At 51.0% G+C, this 20898-nt stretch overlaps 1 protein-coding gene across 1 annotated transcript; it reads right to left on the reverse strand.

The window, feature by feature from the left end:
• Positions 1 to 1881: 1881 nt before the first annotated feature.
• LOC133071352 (small ribosomal subunit protein uS14-like) lies at positions 1882 to 2061 on the reverse strand. Its single transcript, XM_061163958.1, has one exon. It carries the CDS (start codon positions 2050 to 2052, stop codon positions 1882 to 1884), a length of 171 nt encoding a protein of 56 aa, XP_061019941.1. The 5' UTR covers positions 2053 to 2061.
• Positions 2062 to 20898: the final 18837 nt, after the last annotated feature.

Consider the following 20898-nt stretch of genomic DNA (forward strand, 5'->3'; position numbering starts at 1 on the left):
CAACTAGGCAGCCTTCTAATCCTGCCTTCCCAGACATTCTGAACACAGGGATTAAGCCTTTCTCATCAATCCTCTTTCCTAATCCTGTTTCTTTGCTCCAGGATTCTTCCCCAAGGCTCCTCAGCCCCTCACTGCTCCATCCTACAAATACTTATCCAGCACCTGTTATTTGCCAGGTATTTTCTAAGCCCTTGGAATTTGGAGGTGAATGAGATGGTTGATCCTTGTCCTCATTTCCCCCTCAGGGTAAAACAGCAGGAAAGTAAGTGAGGTAGTTTAGCCTTTACTGGCTCTGGGAGAGAGCCTAGACGTCTGTGGAAACTCAGAGAAGGCACCATATCCAGCCCAGGGGCAGTTATGGCCAAGGTATCAGGGACCCTGAGTCTGGAAGGGTCAGTGGGCATTTGCCAGGGAGGCTGTGGTGTGGGGGACAGCAGAGGTGGAGGAGAAGGTTCTGGAGCCACTTCAACAGGCTCACAAGAGCCAATTGTTACATTGTCAGGAATTTGGCAAACCCCTTGTTAAACACAGCCATTATTAAAAATTAAATTGTATAAATGTGTAATCACAGAAACTATTTTTAAAACAAAGGTAATAACTAATCAAACTCATTACTTCCTAATCATTATTACATCTTATGTTTTTTTTTTTCTTCTTCTTTTTTTTTAACCTGCGCTGGGTCTCCATTGCCACGCAAGGGCTTCTCTCACGTTGCGGGGAGTGGGGTCTACTCTCCAGTTGCAGTGCTCAGGCTTTTCATTGAGTGGCTTCTCATGATGCAGAACGTGGGCTCCAGGGTGCATGGACTTCAGTAGTTGTGATACATGGGCTCTAGAGCACAGGCTCAGCAGTTTAGTTGCCCAGTGGCATGTGGGATTTTCCAGGACCAGGGATTGAATCTCTGTACCTGCTTTGGCTGCTGGATTCTTAACCGCTGCACCACCAGAGAAGTCCACATGTTATGCTCTTGAGGTTATTTATATCTGTTGAATCTTTAGAGTGGAGGAGATACATAGTGGGGTACTGCTGCTCATCTCTACATTAGTAGTTTGATAACAGCCATGGTGGCAGTATTTGTATCATTGAAAAAAATATTTTATTTTTATTTTTTGGCCACACCATGCAGCCTGTGGGATCTTAGTTCCCCGAGCAGGGATTGAACCTGGTTCCCTGGCAATGAGAATGAGGAGCTCTAACCACTGGACCAACAGGTGATTCCCTGCATCATTGAAACTGAATGACACTATACATACAGCAGGGCTTAATTTGTGGTTTTGTTGATTACATGGACCAGAGGTTCACACACTACAGCTTGCAGGTCAAATCCATCCTGTGAGCTAATAATGGTTTTTATATTGTTTGATGGTTAAGAATATTTTGAGACATGAGAAAATTCAAATTGCAGCGGTCACAAACAAAGTTGTGTTGGAACACAGCCTCGTGCATTTGCTTGCATACTGTCCGTGGCTGCTTTCACACTGTCGTCATGGCAGAGCCAAGTAGTAACAGGGACTGTATGACCCATAAAACTTAAAATATTCACTATTTGACCCTTAACAAAAATGTTTATTGACCCCTTGTCTAGACTTAAGAAAGTGATAGAAAAAACATTAATGCAGATGGAACATGAATGTTTGTCATGTCTACAGCCATTATGTTGTGAATAGCACAAAATCCTAGGGATATATTCTTCCAGTATTTGAAAACCACCATCCAATTCAGCAAAAAAGATCACATGTCATTGGTGAATTACTGATGCTTCAATATATCTTTATTCTTTTTTTTTTTTTAAGTTTTGAAAACTTTTATTTTATATACAAGGAGCTAGTATTATTTCCGCCTAAGGTTGATGTGCTGGATGAGCTATCTAAGGAAGTTCGGTTAGTGCAACTTAAGAAAGCCGATGTCCTTCGCAGACTGGCGGAAACACTGGCAGCACATATTGAGGCCATATTTCCGGATCTGACCATGCGGGTTTGAGCAGACCCGGCAAGAGCGAGAACCCTGGCAGAATTTTCTTGGATGATTCCAGTAGAGCTGCTGGTGACCCATGTTGCTTTCTCGGCTGCAACGAAGTAAAAGGCTACATCTTTATTCTTTTACTTTTGTCCTGTTCTTTAATGTAAATGAAAATTATCAACCAACACTTATGATGAAACTGTGCTCGTTAGTCAATGATGTGAATGACTTTTTCCAGAAATGAATTGTAATCAAGCCTTTGTTCATGATCTGATTTTGTCAGATCCTGAATGAATTGCAACCACAGGTTGCCTACACATTGAGGGTTGGCAAAAATCAAAGAGAGCATTCTATCGAGCAATTGATGCTGTAGAATTTTCAATAAAGAACACTGTATACTTTAATAGTGTTTGTAAGTCATGTGCTATTTTACAACTTTGTACCAATAAAATTTGTAATAGATTTGTGTACATATATAGACATACACATTATTTCTAGAAAGCCAGGTGTTAAGCATTTACCAGCACACAGTGGGACAGAGGGTTCAGACAGAAAATGTCCAGGGGAGACCAGGAGCTCAGGGCAGAATGAGAGGGCAGTTGGTGAGGCTGGAGCACTGGGATAGACGTGTGGGGCCTTGTGAGCAGGGCTTGGGAGCCAGACACCATCCTGAGGCATTTCAGGAGCCACAAAAAGATTTTGAGTGCAAGAGAGATCCCATTGGATTTGTGTTTAGATCATGTTGACCAGTTGTGTGAAGACTGGAATATCAGGGACAGCTTTCAAGGCATTGGATTCGTGGGGGGAGGGAGAAGAGTAGCAGCAAAGTCGCAGCTCTTACTATAGACCAGGCCCTCTCTCGAGCACTTCGTATGTGTTATTACCTCCCTTTCACAGATGAGGAAACCGAGGCCCAGAGAGATTAAATAACTAGTAAGTGGCAGAGTTGAGATTTGAACCAGGAGTCTGATTTCAGAGCCTGCATTCTTAGTGACTACATGTGTTCAGACAAGAAAGACAGCAAGACTTGGAGTGATGTTTCTTAATGCGTGTATAAAGTTGATCAATATTTACAGATATGCTTGGCAGATAGGAGGAACTTGAGAAAATTCTTCAGACCCAGCAAGACTTGACTTGCTGATAACAGGGTGTGAGGAACCAGGGCCGGTGGACCTTACCAGCTCCCTTCATCCCATGGACAGTACACTGACCGGGGCTGCTCTGACCTCCTGCTCTTCCCTCTGTCCTCAGGGAGCTCCCAGTCTCAGGGACAGACTCCTGGACAGGCGCACACATGTTGGCCGGAGCCTGAATGGGCCCAGAGTGAGGCTCTTGGCTCCAGTGTACTCAAGCTCAGAGGAGCAAGAGGTGTGGATTATCATCAGCAGGAAGGGCTTCCATGTAGGTGGCTTGGGATTTGGATGGAGAGGGGAGAGAGGATGGGTCTTGCTGCCATTGTGGTTTTTCTCTTTGGGCATCTGTATTTAACAGCAGGAGTCTGACGGATACACGGCTAATTCAGCTGCAGATACACACATTTCAAAGGCCTAGAGGTGCCTTCTTGGCAGGAGTTCTGGCTCAGGGTGTGGGCAGGAGGTGAAAAGGGTGGACATGGAGTGTTGGGGGGGTACTATAGGTTGGTGGCAGGGCGGGCCCCACATGGGGTGTTGGTTCCTTGAGGCCACAGTTGTCAGCTAGGGGCTCCCCATCATGCTGGCTCAGCAGGTCCCACAGGGTGACAGATGACTCACCCTCACCTTACCATGACCCTGGTAGAGGTGGGGGGGTATGCAGAATGGAACTGTGTATTTATCCACATTGGGGGACACCCCGTGTTCCATGCTTGAGTCTGAGGGGCGTGCTCCTGGCCGATGGTGCACACAGGCCATGTGGGCTGTCCAAAGATGTGGGCCACAGGGGTAGAGGATGTGCCTCGAAGATTGGGAGGTGGTGATGGTGAACACACAGCTTTTCCAAGAGTACCTGAGCATGGGTGCAGGTGGGGGTGCAGCTTTGGAGGCTGGTGAGCCATTGGAGGAGGTGGCCTGGGTGGTGGCAGGTGAGGAAGCTCCCTGGCGATGGCTCATCGCCCATGAGGATGGCCTGGCGGGGCTAGATGATGACACCAGGCCCTCTAAATCCGTGATGATGGCGGTGGCTCCCCCAAGCTTATTCATTAAGCTCCCCACTGCAGGCCAGGGTGGTTCCCCCATCCTAACCCCAAGAAGGCACACACACACCCCTCCACAGATGACAGGCAGGCAAGAGGCAGGGAGTGTGCGCGTCCAGCTGGGGCTTCTTCTCACCCCTGATGTGGGAGGGAGACTTGAGGGTCCCAGTGACGTCTGGTCTGCTGGGGTGTGGGGCAGGTTGCCCGTGCCCCAGGTGTGTGGCTCTGTGCGCGCTGGCCCGCAGTGTACATGAGTATCCACGTCTGGGTGTGCTGGCCCTGCCCTGGCACCCGGAGCCTAGTGCCACCTTCCCATTGGTTTCCACGATCTGAGAGATGCTTGAAGTGAAGCAAGGAGACTGGGCTGGGAGCCAGGAAGCCTGAGTTCTACCCCAAGTGCTCTTAGTGACTGGAGAGGTCCCTTTATCCTCTCTGGGGCTCAAGTTGTCCTTTGTAAAAAGTGGAGGGGCCATAATCCCTATGGTGCCACCTCACAGGCTGTTGAGTGACATGGAGGTGTTTGGGAGGTCAGGAAGGCTTGGTTCTGGGGGCTTCACAAGGGGAATGCTCAATTGATTGACCAGAGGTGGAAGGCAGGGAGCAATTTCCAGAGAAATTACCTTCTGCCTTCAAAAGGGGTATTCAAACCTCTTAGAGAAGTGAGATGTTTAGAGTTCTGGGGCTGAACTTCAAAACAAATTAATGTTACAGGCCAAGACCTGCCTGTGCTGAGGCTGGGAATGTCTGTCTACTCATCCTTGCCCCTCCCAGCCCTGTTTGCCAGCTGGGGTAGGAGGTGGGGGGGTGAACAGCAGATTCCCCCCAGACTGAGGTTGGGAACAGGCTCACAGCCCTCCCCTCTCTCCTCCACCGGCCCCTCACCCCGCCGCACCCACTCCCAGCCTGCTGTCTTTCAGGCTCAAACGTCCCAACCCGAGTTCAAGCTTTTTTCATCCTGGGGCTTAGCCAGAGCAAACAGCATAAGGTCAACAAAACAAGAAAGGAAGCATCACAGGTGAGGTGGAAAAGAAAACTTGGAAGCCACAATAAAGGTGTGTGGGCTGAGCTGGAGCAAGCCGTGTGTCTCTCCTAAGAGCAAGACCCTGGGGCTAAGGCTGGCCCAGTCAGTCTCTCATTGGGTGTGGGGGGAGGGGGCTCCAGGGTGGCGCTCCCAGAGGATTCAAGCCCAAGGAGTTAGCTTAGGCCGCCAGCAAGGGCCGCTAATGCCGTGTCTCATGTATCCCGTTAAAAGGGTGTGATTGGGAGGGGGACAGAGTTAGACACCCCCTCTCCCTCCAAACCCCACTGAACCCTAGGCTAGGCTGCCTCGGCTGCTGTGGAAAGCACCTCAGAGGCTAACTGGGGGCAGGGATGTGGGAGGAGCAGGAGTGGAATAGGCTGGCACTGGGGCCGGAGTGAGAGCTCCTGGCTGTTTGCCTTGCCTGGTTGTTTGCCCCAGGGCTCACTCAGGGTCTTGGAGCCATGAATTCCTGGGGATGCCCAAGACTTCCCCTCATCCCCTCACACCCACAGGCATAGTCGCCCTCCCTGACAGCCTAATTTCTCTTCCACTCAGGGCAGGGGGAGCTCTGTTCCCTCAATGTACATTTATTGTGCACCTGTTCTGCATGGCACGCTATGCAGGCCAGGGCATCCCCAGAAGGCTGCCTGCCCAACACCCCCTGACACCTGGATCTCCCTCTTCTCAGAGAGATGGCCATCTGTAGATCCAGCCAGCGAGTGCCTAGGGCAAGTCCCGATCCCTCCCCTGGGTTGAGAGGTGGAGGGTGGCAACCAGGAAGTCACGTCCTGGTGAGAACTTAAAGGCCGAGCTTTAATGGGAAGGGCTGGCTGGAGCAACTTGAGATCTGGGTAGAAGTCTGCAGGCTTTGGCCCTGGAGTCAGACAAGAGTCAATAAGGGCAGAAGGGATGGGGTGCAGGGTCCCATTCCTCAAAGAGACATCCTCTCTACCACAGAGTGTTTACTCTCCAGCAGGGACTCACCACCAACTTGGTCTATTCTGTCAACCACCCTGCCAGATAAGGACTCCATCATACAGAGGAAGAGACCCAATTAAATATCTTGCTCAGATGTACCCAGTACCAATTAGGAAGCCAAACTGGGTACAAGCTCAGGACTGCTGGCTATGAAGTCTGAGTTATGAACCACAACTCACCAGCTGGATAGGGGGAACCACCCCTGAACAGCCAAACCCCACACCAGCCCCACGCTCAGACTCTCAGCCAGGAGGTCCGTGGGTTTTCCACTGCCTCGTTCTGCCGCCATCTCACTCTTTCATCTTCTCATGAAGCATCCCTCTTTCTGACTCCCCTCTTTGCTCTGATTAACTCAGTAACTGAGCTCAGTTCAGTTCAGTTCAGTTGCTCAGTCATGTCCGACTCTGCGACCCCATGAATCGCAGCATGCCAGGCCTCCCTGTCCATCACTGACTCCCGGAGTTTACTCAAACTCATGTCCATTGAGTCGGGGATGCCATCCAGCCATCTCATCCTCTGTCATCCCCTTCTCCTTCTGCCCCAATCCCTCCCGGCATCAGGGTCTTTTCCAGTGAGTCAGCTCTTTGCATCAGGTGGCCAAAGTATTGGAGTTTCAGCTTCAGCATCAGTCCTTCCAATGAACACCCAGGACTGGTCTCCTTTAGGATGGATTGATTGGATCTCCTTGCAGTCCAAGGGACTCTCAAGAGTCTTCTCCAACACCACAGTTCAAAAGCATCAATTTTTCGGCACTCAGGTTTCTTCACAGTCCAACTTTTATATCCATACATGACCACTGGAAAAACCATAGCCTTGACCAGACGGACCTTTGTTGGCAATGTAATGTCTCTGCTTTTTAATATGCTATGTAGGTTGGTCATAACTTTCCTTCCAAGGAGTAAGCGTCTTTTAATTTCATGGCTGCAATCACCATCTGCAGTGATTTTACCAACATTAATTAAGACTCTTGTTTTCTTGTGGATTAAGAAATTGCTGCTCAGAGCTTCTCCTTTTAAATGCTTTAGTGTAAAAGGATTTTGATATTGACTCAAGCAGAAATTAAAGGATGGAACCAAAAGGCGAATGGGGAACTTAACAGTGGTGGGACCAGGCTTCCACCCTGTAGACCCACTGACTGATCAGCATCAGTAAACTTGGGGCAACTAGACATTACATGCCTCTGGATGAGGTACAGTAGGTAGCACATGGCACTGTCCACAAAGGAGTCAATCCCCCCAAATTGATCCTAAATAAAATCACACAATTGGAGCTAACTTCCTATATATTCTAAAAAAAAAAAAAAAATACAGAGAAAGGAGGAAGAGCTAAATGACCCCATAGGAAGCAAACACAAACGCACATCTGTGACTTCCTATTGAACCACATTAGCTCAACAGGGACAGCGACAGGAACAGAATGTGAACAAAACAAAGGGGAACTGCTCATGTTTAGGATGACATTTACCCCGGTTCCACATGACCTTGTTTGGAGCCTGACTCAAACAAAGCAACAAATTAAGACATTTGGAAACAATGTGGGTACTTGATAATTCCATGGAATTGTTCATTTTGTTAGGCATGGAATTGTGATTATGTAAGAAAATGTTTATAGGTTTTAGAGATGAATACTGAAGAATGCAGAAGTGAAATGACATACCAGCTGGAATGTGTTTTAAAATACTTCATAAAAAAGAAAAAGAAAAAAATCTGTGACACCAGAGTGCCAAAAGGTTGATGATTTTATGGGGTGATGGTTATATGGAGGTTCATATACTACTTTGGTAATGTTTGAAATTTTCATTTAAAATGCTTTAAAGGGGTATGGAGCCTGTTTCCAGATGTTGGGGTTGGGTATCTGATCTGGTCTGACAGCTGGAAACTCATCTCTGTCCAGTCCAGTGCCTCCATTTCAGCTTCTCTGACATCCGAGTAACTGGTGGGTAGCCTTGTTTGGAACTGAAATACAGTGTGTGGTCCTCAAGATGGCCCTCTGGGTCAGCCTCACCAGGCATAGATGGCCCCTCTTCCAACTCCACTCTCTGTAATCAGTGAAGCCTTCCTGCCCTCCATCCTTACCTCTCCTGCCATGGAAACCTGTCCAATGACGTCCAGTCTTGGGACTGAGGGATATCAGGAGGAGAGCTCAGAGTTGTGGGCATAAGGAGGGCCCCTGGTCCTGTTACAGTGGGGCGGGAAGGTGAGGGTGGAGCTGCTGCCCCCAGTCAGATGAGATGGGACAGGGCACAGAAGGCGAGACCAGCTCTCTGGGTTCCCTCCTTGGTATGGGACAGGGCAACAGAGACACCCAGACAATCACCAGAGCTGAGCACGCTGTAGTTTGTCCCCAACCTCTGCTGACTCTTCTAGATTTACTCATCCACATGTCCTCATTTCCTTCCTGCAGTTCCATCCGATGGCAAAGCCAGCTACCGTCTTATCAAACAACCCCTCCTGCAGTCAGCGCTGCTAATTCTGCATTGAGGGGATGGTGGTCCTCCATCCTTGTCTCCCCATCCTTGTCTCTCCCATGTAGAGATGCGTTAGGGCATCCTCAGGCTGGGTAAGAAGCCAGGACATCTGGACTTGACACACCCTGAACCCTGGGCTATGCCAACAGCAGAAGAGACTGTGTCTGCCTGCTCAGTCCAGTCTGGCTCAGCAGGGGGCCAGCATGGGCGTGGGAGGACCCTCCTTTGATTCTGGGAGAGGCCCAGGAACTAAAAAGGCCCCATCCTGGCAGGGGAACCCCTGTGTTCCATCAAGACTTCCTGTGCTCAATGCTTATGGCTGCCTGGACCCAAGTCTCTGCCCATGGAGACCTCTGCACTGGCCCCGTGGGCGATCACTGTGTTCCTGGAAGGTTGTAAATCAGACCCCACCTTCCCGCAGGCTGGCACGGTCATGGCAAAGCTGCTTTCCTGCTAAAGAGGGGCACCTTGGGAGCATTTGCTCAGGGCCTCTATTCCCTGTTTCTCCTCAGAGGAAGGTCTATGTGTTGGGGGCCTCAGGATTTGGGCAGAGATGTTGGGAGTGAGGGGATACCTCTGGGAGCAACTGACCTTGCCCATCTGGAGGGAGGTGGGGAGCCTGCTCTATTTGGGGAGCCACTAGAGTGAGTGGGGAGACGGGTAGTCACATCACACGGGTTGCCAGGGCCCCTGGGCGTGCCTCTGTTTTCAGGTTGAGCAGGAGAGTGGAGAGAGAGTAACTTGCCCTAGGATTGCTGAGATGGGCTCTTTGCCCACCCTGAGCCCCTGTTCCAGATCAGATAAAGCACGTACCTTCAGTGAGCTGCCTGCCGACAGGCACCATGCTGACGCAGGCAGGAAAATATTAACCCAGAGGAATGGGCGCATGCTCACGTGTGCAGTGATTCTGTGCGTGTGTATGTGTGTGAGAGACAGAGACAGTGTCCACAGAGAGATTTTTACATTCAAGACCAGACACAGACATGAACACACACATCAGCTCATTCACGTGTACATTCACATACATACACACATTCATATACACAAATATGCATACATACACACAATATACAAACACATATACACACATACATATACATAAATGGTTCTCACACAAGCAGATTTCTTCAGCGTCATCTCCCAACTTCTTTCTGTCAATGAGACCTCATCCTCCAGGACCTAATAGATCCAACTCATACTACAAAGAGACAGGTCTGCGCTCCATGCCTGATTTCTGATGCCAAGTTAGGCAGCCTGATGAAGGTTTTAGAGTGGAATAGACCCTGGATCAACATTCAGAAAACTAAGATCATGGCATCTGGTCTCATCACTTCATGGGAAATAGATGGGGAAACAGTGGAAACAGTGTCAGACTTTATTTTTGGGGGCTCCAAAATCACTACAGATGGTGATTGCAGCCAGGAAATTAAAAGACGCTTACTCCTTGGAAGGAAAGTTATGACCAACCTACATAGCATATTAAAAAGCAGAGACATTACTTTGCCAACAAAGGTCCATCTAGTCAAGGCTATGGTTTTTCCAGTGGTCATGTATGGATGTGAGAGTTGGACTATAAAGAAAGCTGAGTGCCAAGGAATTGATGCTTTTGAACTGTGGTGTTGGAGAAGACTCTTGAGAGTCCCTTGGACTGCAAGGAGATCCAATCAATCCATCCTAAAGGAGACCAGTCCTGGGTGTTCATTGGAAGGACTGATGCTGAAGCTGAAACTCCAATACTTTGGCCACCTCATACAAAGAGCTGACTCATTGGAAAAGACCCTGATGCTGGGAGGGATTGGGGGCAGGAGGAGAAGGGGACGACAGAGGATGAGATGACTGGATGGCATCCCCGACTCGATGGACATGAGTTTGAGTAAACTCTGGGAGTTGGTGATGGACAAGGAGGCCTGGCGTGCTGCGATTCATGGGGTCACAAAGAGTCAGACATGACTGAGCGACTGAGCTGACCTGAATTGAGATCCGGGTTTAAATCCTCGCTCCATGACTTGCAGGGTGTTTGCCCTCGGGCTAACGTCAGCACCTCCAGACCCTGTCTGCTTCAGTCTCTGCCCACTCTTTTCTGGAGGCCCACCTATGACTCTGGGAAGGAAGGATGAGAGCCTGGACTGCTGGGAGGATCTGGTCATTACAGAGTGTCAGGGTTAAAGACCATCCTGGCTCCTGCATGTGTCCCCAGTCCTCCCTAGCCCAGCCACCTGCTAGGTTCTAGCCACCTGCCAGAACTCCAGTTCTCCTAGCTTGGGTCCCTGGTCTGCTGGGAAGATCCAGATGTTCCAGGCCTGCATGATCTTAGGTAAGTTGCTTCCTTGCTCTGATCTCAGTTTCCCTACTTGAAAAATGAGTTTGAAGAGGGACACTCACCTGGGTGAGACTTACGTGTCTTTTTTGGGGAGGAGTGTCTTCTTTTTTGAGCAGTCTGAGATTTCAGAGACCAGGTTTCATCAACGTATCTATACTGTTCTCCAACTCCCTTCTCTACTCTGTCAACCAGAGCTGCTCATTTCTTCCTGACTGATACCATGGCATACCTGAATTTATACAAAGGATTCTGTGGCTCAAGAGAGTTTGGATTCCATGCTTCCAGTGCAAGGGGGCACAGGTTTGATCTCTGGTTGGAGAACTAAGTTCCCATGTGCTGCGTGGCACCATTAAAAAAAAAAAAGTCTGGAAAACAATTTGATTGAAAGCAGTTTACACAACACATTAATCAAATGACATCAGTGGAAATAAATAGTTGATTCATTTTTTTACACATCAATACTTCAGGGGCACTTGGAAGTTCAAATTAGTTTTAGTATCTTCGGGCATTTTCTTTCTCCATTCTGATTTTTAAAATTTTCTATTTGTATTTTTATTCCTGACTAGGTTCAGCCAGTTGTGTCTGCCCCATGTTATTCATAATAGAGAAGAGTTGGATACATTTAAAATCGGAGACAATTCTCTGCTGTCCAGCCATATATATGACATGGATATAGACTTACTGGAGTGGAAAAGATAATTCTTAATATATGAGTGAAGAAAGTACTTTACAAAATTTTATACAAGTTTCATTCTACTTATTGTTGACAAATTGGGCTGGGTGTGTACATGTGTGTACATTAAAAGAAAAAAAAAAGGATTAGAAAGAACCCCACCAAAATGTTTGTAGTAGTTTTCATGGAGGGAAAAATGTTCTTTTGACTTCTTTGTATTTTAGGTAATAAAAGACTTAAAAGGAGCTGAGATTTTTTTATTTGCTTTCTATTTTTTAAAAATTTCCACTCCAACGATGGACAATTATATTTGCTTGACTTGCTTGGCTATGTGTTCATAAATATTTAAATTTTCAGTTAGGTTGAACATTAATGTCCCTACTTACTAGTTCACAATGAAAGATTTTTAGTGTAATGAGTGAGAAACGGGAGGCTGATGAGCACTGGGTTATTTCCAATCTTAACGTTAATTGTTGTTCAGTCACTAAGTCAGGTCCGACTCTTTGTGACCCTGTAAACTGCAACACACCAGGCCTCCCTGTCCTTCACCATCTCCTGGAGTTTGCTCAAACTCATGCCCATTGAGTCAGTAATACCATCCAACCATCTCATTCTCTGTTGCCCCCTTCTCCTCTTGCCCTCAATCTTTCCCAGCTAATAGTTATATATAATTCACTGATTCATAATTCTGCAAAAGTATTGTACTGCAGGCAAAATTAGAATAACGGAACAATCTCTGAAAGAGGGACTAGACACCCACAGATACATCAGAGTTTGCAAAGAGTTTGCCCAGCCTCAGAGCCCCCCTTACGGCCTCTCCTCTCTCCACAGTTGAACCTTCTGCCACCTCAGCCTCCATCTCTTCAGCTGTGGCCATCCTCCCTCCCACCAGTTCACTGACGCCGGCCTCTCCTCAGCACCTGCCTCTGGGGCCATAGCCTCCTCGAGCTTTGTGCGTCCTCTTGGTAGGCTGGTGTCTGGGTTTCTATCTCCTCCTTCCTCCTACCACCTGCTCCTTCTCAGTCACCCTCCTGTCGCCAGCTTATCCTGCCCTGCCCCTTGCCCCAACCCTCGTGCTTCCCGACATTCCCATGGACTCCAAAGTAGATGCCCAGGGGCTGACACTGGTTCTCTCTCTCCAGCCTGAGCCTGGGCCCAACCATGCCTCTGCCTGCTGGAGGCTCCAAGACCTCAGGGGCCCCAGACTGACTGCTTCATGCTTCTCTTTGCTTAGAAGCCTCGGAGGGGCTTCCCAGATGGCTCAGCAGGTAAGAATCCACCTGCAATGCAGGAGACACAGGAAACCCTGTTTCAACACCTGGGTCGGGAAGATCCCCTGAAGAAGGAAATGGCAACCCATTCCAGTATTCTTGCCTGAAAGATCCCTTGGATGGAGGAACCTGGTGGGCTACAGTTCAAAGGATTTCAAAGAGTTGGACCTGACTCAACACACAAAGAGGGCCTCAGGCCCTTGGGATAAAGTCTGACTGCATGCCCTGGTGGACAAAACTCCTCATGGTCTCCCCTGCTCACTTCTCCAGCCCTCTGCAAACCACTGACAATTCCCAGAATGTGCTAGGTTTTCTCACGGTCCCACTGGGCTTCAAATGACTAAATAGAACCACTACTTCCCCATCCTTCCTCACTCACCTTAGAGGACTCAGTGTCCATGTTATGTCTTCTGGAAGATTCTTGGCCACCTCCAGGCTGGCTTAGTGGTTCCTGTATTCCCTCCACTTTATCATGGTGTATCCTAAGTCACTTGCCATTTATCTATCTCAGTGTACAGCCCAGTAAATGAGCCCAGGGCTTGATCCCTGACTCCAGCATGGATCCCGGTCTCCCTTCCTCACCAGTCCTACCCCAGCCCACCCCAACTCTGCCCATGTTCTGATCTCATCCAAGACCCCAGAGTGCCACTTTTGACTCTTACCTCACCCTGGCCTCAATAGCACACACAGGAATAAAGGCAGGTGTCAGACTTCCCTGGTGGTACAGTGGATAGGAATATGCCTGCTCATACAGGGGACAAGGGTTTGATCCCTGATCAGGGAAGATCCGACTGAAGCTCATGCGCCCAGAGCATGTGCTTCGCAGCAAGAGAAGCCACCACATGAGAAGCCTGCGCACAGCAACAAAGACTAGTCCTGCTCACTGCAACTAGAGAAAGCCTGCTCTCAGCAACGAAGACCCAGTGCAACCAAAAAATGAAATAAATAAAAAACTCTATTAAAAAAAAAAGGCAGATGTCCGCCACTACCAGGGGTGCATCTCTACCTCCCTGGAGGAAGGATTCAAGTCTGCAGAGGTGGTGAGGGGCAGAGCCTCAGTCACAGGGTTGCTGTGGTAAAGTTCATTCCTTAACGATGGTCTCTGACTGGGCAGCCGACCTCGGCCTCTCCTTACAGAGTGAGTGACCTGCTGGTCTAGGAGGGGTGGTGTGTGGGCAAGTACATGCTAAGGCGACTCAGTCATGTTTGACTCTGTGACTGCATAGACTGTAGACTGTCAGGCTCTTCTGTCCATGGGATTCTCTAGGCAAGAATACTTGAGTGAGTAGCCATGCCCTCCTCCAGGGGATCTTGCCTACCCAGGGATCGAACCTGCATTTTCTGCATTTCCTGCATTGCAGATTCTTAACCCACTGAAAGAAAGTGGCAGAAGCGTGGTGGGGTTTGGGGGGAGGGGCCGGGGAATGGGGGGAGCTGTGGCTTGGCTGGGCAAGGCAAGTTCCAGACCAGATCCGTTCTATTGGCACCCTCTAGAGGACAGTTCTATCACCTGAGTTGGCTTTGCAACCAAACCCTACACCTCCCTTCCACAATAAGGGGCTGCCAGCCTCAGAACCTTCTGGACCCGCTGCCCACCCTCCACGACTCCACCTGGCAGGTCTCCTTACAGTCTGCAGACCAGCAACCCCTCCCTTGTTTCTCAGCACCAAGTCACCTGCTCAGATCCCAGGCTGCCTGTCTTTGGAGGCTCACCCATGCCCCAGTTCCAGTACTCTTGCCTGGAAAATCCCACGGACGGAGGAGCCTGGTAGGCTGCAGTCCATGGGGTCGTGAAGAGTCGGACACGACTGAGCGACTTCACTTTCACTTTTCCCTTTCATGCATTGGAGAAGGAAATGGCAGCCCACTCCAGTGTTCTTGCCTGGAGAATCCCAGGGACGGGGGAGCCTGATGGGCTGCCATCTATGGGGTCGCACAGAGTCAGACACAACTGAAGCGACTTAGCAGCATGTCCTGGCTCCAGAGGTCCTCTCATAGATGGTGGCTGGTCCCCTGGCTGGCTCCTGACCCACCTTGGCCACCCACCTGCAGGCATGCTCTCTGGTTCAGCCTGGCTCCTTCCCAGAGGCCTTGCTTACTGTTCCCATGGGAGGTGTTTTCCTGAGGGCTGGGCCTAGCTTTCCCCTTTCGCCACTAAAATAAAATGGGGGCTCCCAGAGGACGAGGCCCAGGTTTTTTCTCCTCCCTACCAGACTAAGAACCTCCAGAGGACGAGGCTGGCTTCTACCTCCCCTCTTGGACTGAGGTTTTCCTGCAAATACGGCTTTTGTCTCTTCCCCTCAGAGTCCAGGGCCTGAGTCTCCCCTTCCTCCTTTGGGATGGAGGCTTCCTTAGGACTGACTCAGGGTCTTCTTCCCAGCCCTTCCACCTGGCTGTTGATCTTCAGAATCTTCCACCTCGAATCCCCATTCTGTGCAGTTCTCCCCACAGAGGGGGATTCAGGGGTCTCCGGAGTCTCCCCCAGCTCTGGGACCCGGGGGTGGGGGGACTTCGTCTGGTTCTGTGCTGGACTTGGCTTGGTGCACAGGCCCTTCCTCTGAGACCAAGAGGCCCAGAGCGCCCACCGGGAGCTCCGCCTCTGACCTCACAAGGGCTGTCTCAGAACCCCGTCTCCACGGCACTGTTGGCAGGAGAAGGGGTGCTATTTTGGGCAGTGTGTCTGCACTTGGCTCGAGTGACAAGGGCCAGAGCCCTGCTCCACTGACCTCTTCCCTGGAGGAGCAGAGCAGAGCAGCACTCAGGTCACCCTGAGGAGGGCTGAGAGGAGGGCTCTGGCCGGGGACACAGGGACCGCAGAGCCCTACCAGGGGCTGCAGCCAGAGCCAGAGACGGTCATGGAGGAAGCTGTCGAGGGGCTGCTGTGACTGAGCGGCCTCAAGGCAGGCAACTGGGAGCATAAGGCCCTTCAGCAGAGTGAGTTGGGTCCCAAGTAGGGCCAGGACAGGGGGCCTCCCCTGGGACTCAGGCTTTGGGGATGCCATTCCTGGGGACCACATGGGCACGGGGCGACCATGGGAGTGGCTGGGGAAGGGACCTAGCTGGGAGTTGAAGGCCTGGATATCTTCTGGTTTAGTTCTGAGTTGCTGCCTCATACAGGCACGTCACACTTTCTTTCTTGGCTTCCTTACCTGTAAATTGACTGTTGGCAGGGCCAGGGGTGGAGCAGAGATTGGGAGGATGTGTGGGGCTAGGTAGGCTGCCAGGAGGGCCTGGGATGGGAAATGAATAGAGACTGGCGACAGGGACCAGAGCGGGAGGAATGTGGATCAGAGTAGGGGCTGGATTCCTGGCTTTGCTGGGGCAGTTTCTCCCTCTGGAGAGAGGGAGGGGTTTCTGGAGCCCCTCCTGGGCCAGGGCTGAGGGTGTCTGCAGTCAGGGTGAGGTGCGGGAGCTTACACGGCAGTTAGAAGAAGGGGGGCAGAATAGGGAGCATGCAAGATGGGGAGGTCCAGGTTCACCTTCGTGCTGCAATTTTCAAGGAAAATGGGAATAAAAGGGGTGGGGGTCTTCAGGAAACGTGAGAGGGTAAACTTTGTTCTGAGGTGGGGATATGGACTAAGTGAATCTTCAGGACCTCATCCTATGTGGGGTGTATGTGTGTGCATGCACATGTGTGTGTGGGCCCATGTGTGTGTGCCCATGTGTGTGTGTGTGTGCCCATGTGTGTGTGTGCAAGAAGGAGGCAGATGAGGCCCTGGAAAGTCAGAGTTTAAGTCAGCAACAGGAGGGCTTGAGGTTAGACTGAAGGCAGTAATACCCTCCTGTGTGAGGGTGGAAATGCTTCAGGGAGCCTGTGGGCATCTCCATTGTCCAGAGCTAGGCTGCAGGCTTGGGAAGGAAGGTCAGGAGGACCTCGGCAGGGCCCTGGCCTGGGGTGCCAGGGGTCCTGAGGCCAGCAGGGGTTGGGGTGGGGCTCCAGGGCCTCTCCCTATTGGTGGAAGCACACACACCCCTCTTCCCTCCCTGCCAGCTTGGCTGGGTTGAGGTGTTGGCACTGGCAGGAGCTGTCCCTGTGGCTTTTCCCCTGGGGAGACTGAGGTCTGATGGGAATGAGGGGCCAAGTTCTGTGGCCCCCAGCCCCAGTGACCTCTCTTTGGCTTCACAGCATCTGAAAATCTCAAAGACAATATGACTCAGTCAGACAGGAAGAGGCGGTAAGCACCCCCATGTTCCCCTACCTCAGCCCTCCTATCGGGCACCCAACGCACCCCCAGGGCTCTCCTGACCCATCCTAGCTCCTCCCTCACGGCAGCTGATACACCAAGACTCCCCCCTTCCCACCCCGCTCCAGCCACGGGGCCCGGGAGAAGAGCCTCTCCCATCTGCACCTCCCTCCTTGGCCTCCATGGAGTCAAGCATGGGCTGGGCCCTGGGGTGAGGGGAGGCTCAGAAAGACCCAGATGAGGGTCAAGGGGCTGGGCAGGGGGTTCCAGCTGCCCCTACGCAGGTTGTGCTGAACTGAACTGAACTCACTACTTCCCGCCCGCTCAGGCTCAGGTCTCTTTGAGGTGAAATGAAATCCAAAGTCCTTGGAATGGCTAAGGCCCAGCCTATTCAGTGCTTGTTACTCTCTGACCTTCCCCCATCCTACCCACCCACTCTCCCCTCCTTTTCTTCCCTCCAAACATGCTCAGAGTCCTTCAGTGAACGTCCGCTCTGCCTGAAACATTCTCTCTGCAGTTTCCCGCGTGGCTTGCTCCCTCACCTCCTTCCTGTCTTTGCTCAAATGCCTCTTTCTCAATGAGGGGACCTGAATGCCCTGTTCCAAGTCCTTCCCTCTCCCTTTTCCCTGCTGTAGCTCCGGGTAGGTAGGTAGGACATATCAATACCACGCAAATATACGTACTACTTGCTTCCTTTCCTTGCTGCCGGCCAGCTCCACACGAGCATGGGTGTTGGTCTTCTTGTGTGCTCTAGGATAGACAGAACGCATGGGTCGCCTCTGTGCTGATGATGTCACTGTGCCCACTCAAGATTCTCCAAGGGCTTTGGACCCTGTTTGCAAAGACCCTCTGTTGGCCCAGACAGCTTAGCCCCAGTTGAGGACAGACTTCTTCCCACCACCCCGCTGCCTCCTGTGGTCTCAGCTCAGTCAAGGATCCCTCAGCGCTCCAACCAGAAGTCATGGCCTTGTCCTTACACATCTGTCCCCCACGCCTCACATCTAACTACCAATCTCCTAAAAAGTATAAGAGGTGCTCACTTCCACCTCCCTACACTCTCACAGCCACCACCTACCCATTCTCCCCAAGTCTCTGCTGACCTGCCCTCCTCCCATCCCCGGGGGCTGCTTGCTCTGAGGGAGTTACCCATCTCCTTATGGAAGAACCCATCCAAGGGCAGGGTTTACTTGTACCCCTTGTGCCTGACTCCTAAGTAGATGCTCAACAAACGTTTGTTAAATGGATGGATACAGGTTAGCAGCTTGAATGGTTGGCTTGAGCTTAGCTGAGCAGTTTGCAGCTGGTTGGTTGCTTAGATAATTAAATGAGTTGGCTAATAGGAGAACCAGTTAGTTGGTTAAGTTGCTAGGTTGATTAGTCAAAGGGTTGGTTGCTAAGTGGTCAGATATTTAGTTCCTTAATTAGCAAGGAAATGGTAATTGAGGCTGCCCAGAGTGATCAAGAACCCACCTGCCAATGCAGGAGACATAAGAGATTCGGGTTCAATCCCTGGGTCGGGAAGATCCTCTGGAGGAGGGCATGGCAACCCACTCCAGTATTCTTGCTTGGAGAATCCCCATGGACAGAGGAGTCTGGTGGTCTACAGTCCATAGGATCCCAAGAGTTGGACAAAACTGAAGCAACTGAGCGTGCATGCATTTAGGTAGTTACCTGGTTGATGGTTGGTTTCTTGGTTTGTAGGCTAAGTTTTCTTCAACTCCCCTACTGTGAGCTCTCTCATTTTTGCCCCTGGATGAAATGACCATTTCTGATTGGGTGACCTCCAAATGGGTATCTCTAAACCAGACCGCGTTACCAGCAGGCTCCTTCCTGGTCACCTCCATTTAGCTGTCTAGTGGGCTCCTCAGATTGCTTCAGCACACCCAGAGGTGACTCCTCATCCTCTGCCTAGACCTGCCGCTTCTCTCATGCACCTCACACACCATTGTGCTGCTCCAGCCAGAGCCGGGGCATCCCGGACTCTCCCCTCTCCATCCTCCTCTCTAATGAGACACAAATCTGTTCGTAGGACTGCCTTCCTCTGGCCACCTCCGTGCACCTTCTTGGCTCTGGCTGCCATTATCGTTCAGCCTGTCTGATTGCTCACACGTCCTCCACTCCTGCTCCCTCATTCCTGCCTCCAAGCAGGAGGCAGTGCTCCTGCCTAACTCCTCCACCCCAAGACCCTCTGGGGTCAGACTCCCTAGCGTGGGCCATGCGGCCATCTGCCCTCTCTGCCCCTCTCATGCCACTTCGCCTCCTCTCTCTGCAGCCCGTCTTTGCAGAATTCCTCTACACTTCACACATTGTCATTGCTGCAAGCCTTTGTCCAGACCATGCCAGTGCCCAGGACTTTCCCCCACCTCCCTGATGCTCCTTCATCTGACCAGCCTTCTATTCTTGACCTAAATCTCCCTTCCTCTGGGAGAGCCTCCTACTCCCACTGCTGGGTCATTTGCTTCCTCCCTGCCACCCCATAGCGTCCAGCGTTCACTTGTGGCAACACTCCTTGTTGTTGTTCAGCTGCTAAGTCGTGTCCAACTCTTTGTGACCGCTTGGACTGTAGCCCGCCAGGCTCCTCTGTCCTCCTTGCGTTGTAACACTCCTCACACTGTAAGTAATTGCTTAGTAAATTGTTCATCTTTCTAAGAGCAGGGATCATGCCAATGTTCTTTACTACAGTCCCCAAACACATTGGAGAAGGAAATGGCAGCCCAGTCCCGTGTTCCTGCCTGGAAAATCCCATGGATAGAAGACCCTGATGGGTAACAGTCCGTGGGGTTGGAGGGTTGGACAAGAGTGAGCGACTGAGCGTGCATGTGCTGAACACACTCTAGGCAGCCAGTGCATCTTTGGTTCATTGGTTTGTTGGTGGTTGTCACTTACTGAGTCCTGCTTGCTGTGTGGTGAGGAGGAAGAGGCCAGGGTCCCAGGGCTCCCTTGGTATCATTGACTTCCCACTTTGTCTGTCTCTCCTCTGCCTCTGTGTTACCTTCTGGGACGGTTCTTCTATTTTTTTGTTTTAAATAATATTTGTTTTCTTTTTCACTTTTGGTTGTGCTGGGTCTTCGTGGCTGCACAGGCTCTTCTCTAGTTGCAGCAAGCGGGGGGCTCCTCTCTAGCTGCAGTCTGTGGGCTTCTCTTGGTGCTGGCTTCTCTTGCTGCAAAGCACGGGCTCTATGATACGAAGCCTTCAGTAGTTGCGGCTCCCAGGCTCTAGAGCTGTGACACATGGGCTTAGTTGCTCAGCGGCATGTGGGATCTTCCCGGACCAGGGATCGAACCCGTGTCTCCTGCATTGGCAGGTGGATTCTTTACCACTGAGCCACCAGGGAAGCCCCCAGGACTGTTCTTGAATTCCTGCAGCCTCAGGCTCTTTCTCAGCGCCAAGGAGGCCAGTCACAGGGGCACGGGGACACCTATGGGATGCTGCATGGCAGCGGCAGCTGGGTGGGCGCACGTGGACTGACAATTCAGGCAGCGCTACATCCCCCTCCGTATGCTCAGTCCTGGGTTTGTTCCCCTGAAGTAAGGACAGAACAGGGACTAGGGTGGGTGAGAAATGAACTTGGGTTCTCAGCCAGAAACGTAGATTGTGCTTTATCCATGCCTGGCTTACATTTCTCACTCTCAGGGCTCACTCTTGGCTGCTGTGAGGCTGGGGAAAGTCAGGAAGCTGGGGAGGGGTGGGGGTGCTGTGGCGGTCCCCAGCAGGGTGAGGAAGTCAAGGGACAGGCAGCATGGGAGAGGAGAGGGTCACCAGTCTGAACAAGCACTAAGGCTGCAAGCAGGTATCTCTTCCTCCTCCTCCAGAGCCTCCAGGCTGTCTCCTTCCCCAGACTCAAGTCTTATCCC

Source organism: Dama dama, chromosome 16 (genome assembly GCF_033118175.1).
Source record: "Dama dama isolate Ldn47 chromosome 16, ASM3311817v1, whole genome shotgun sequence".
NCBI lineage: Eukaryota > Metazoa > Chordata > Mammalia > Artiodactyla > Cervidae > Dama > Dama dama.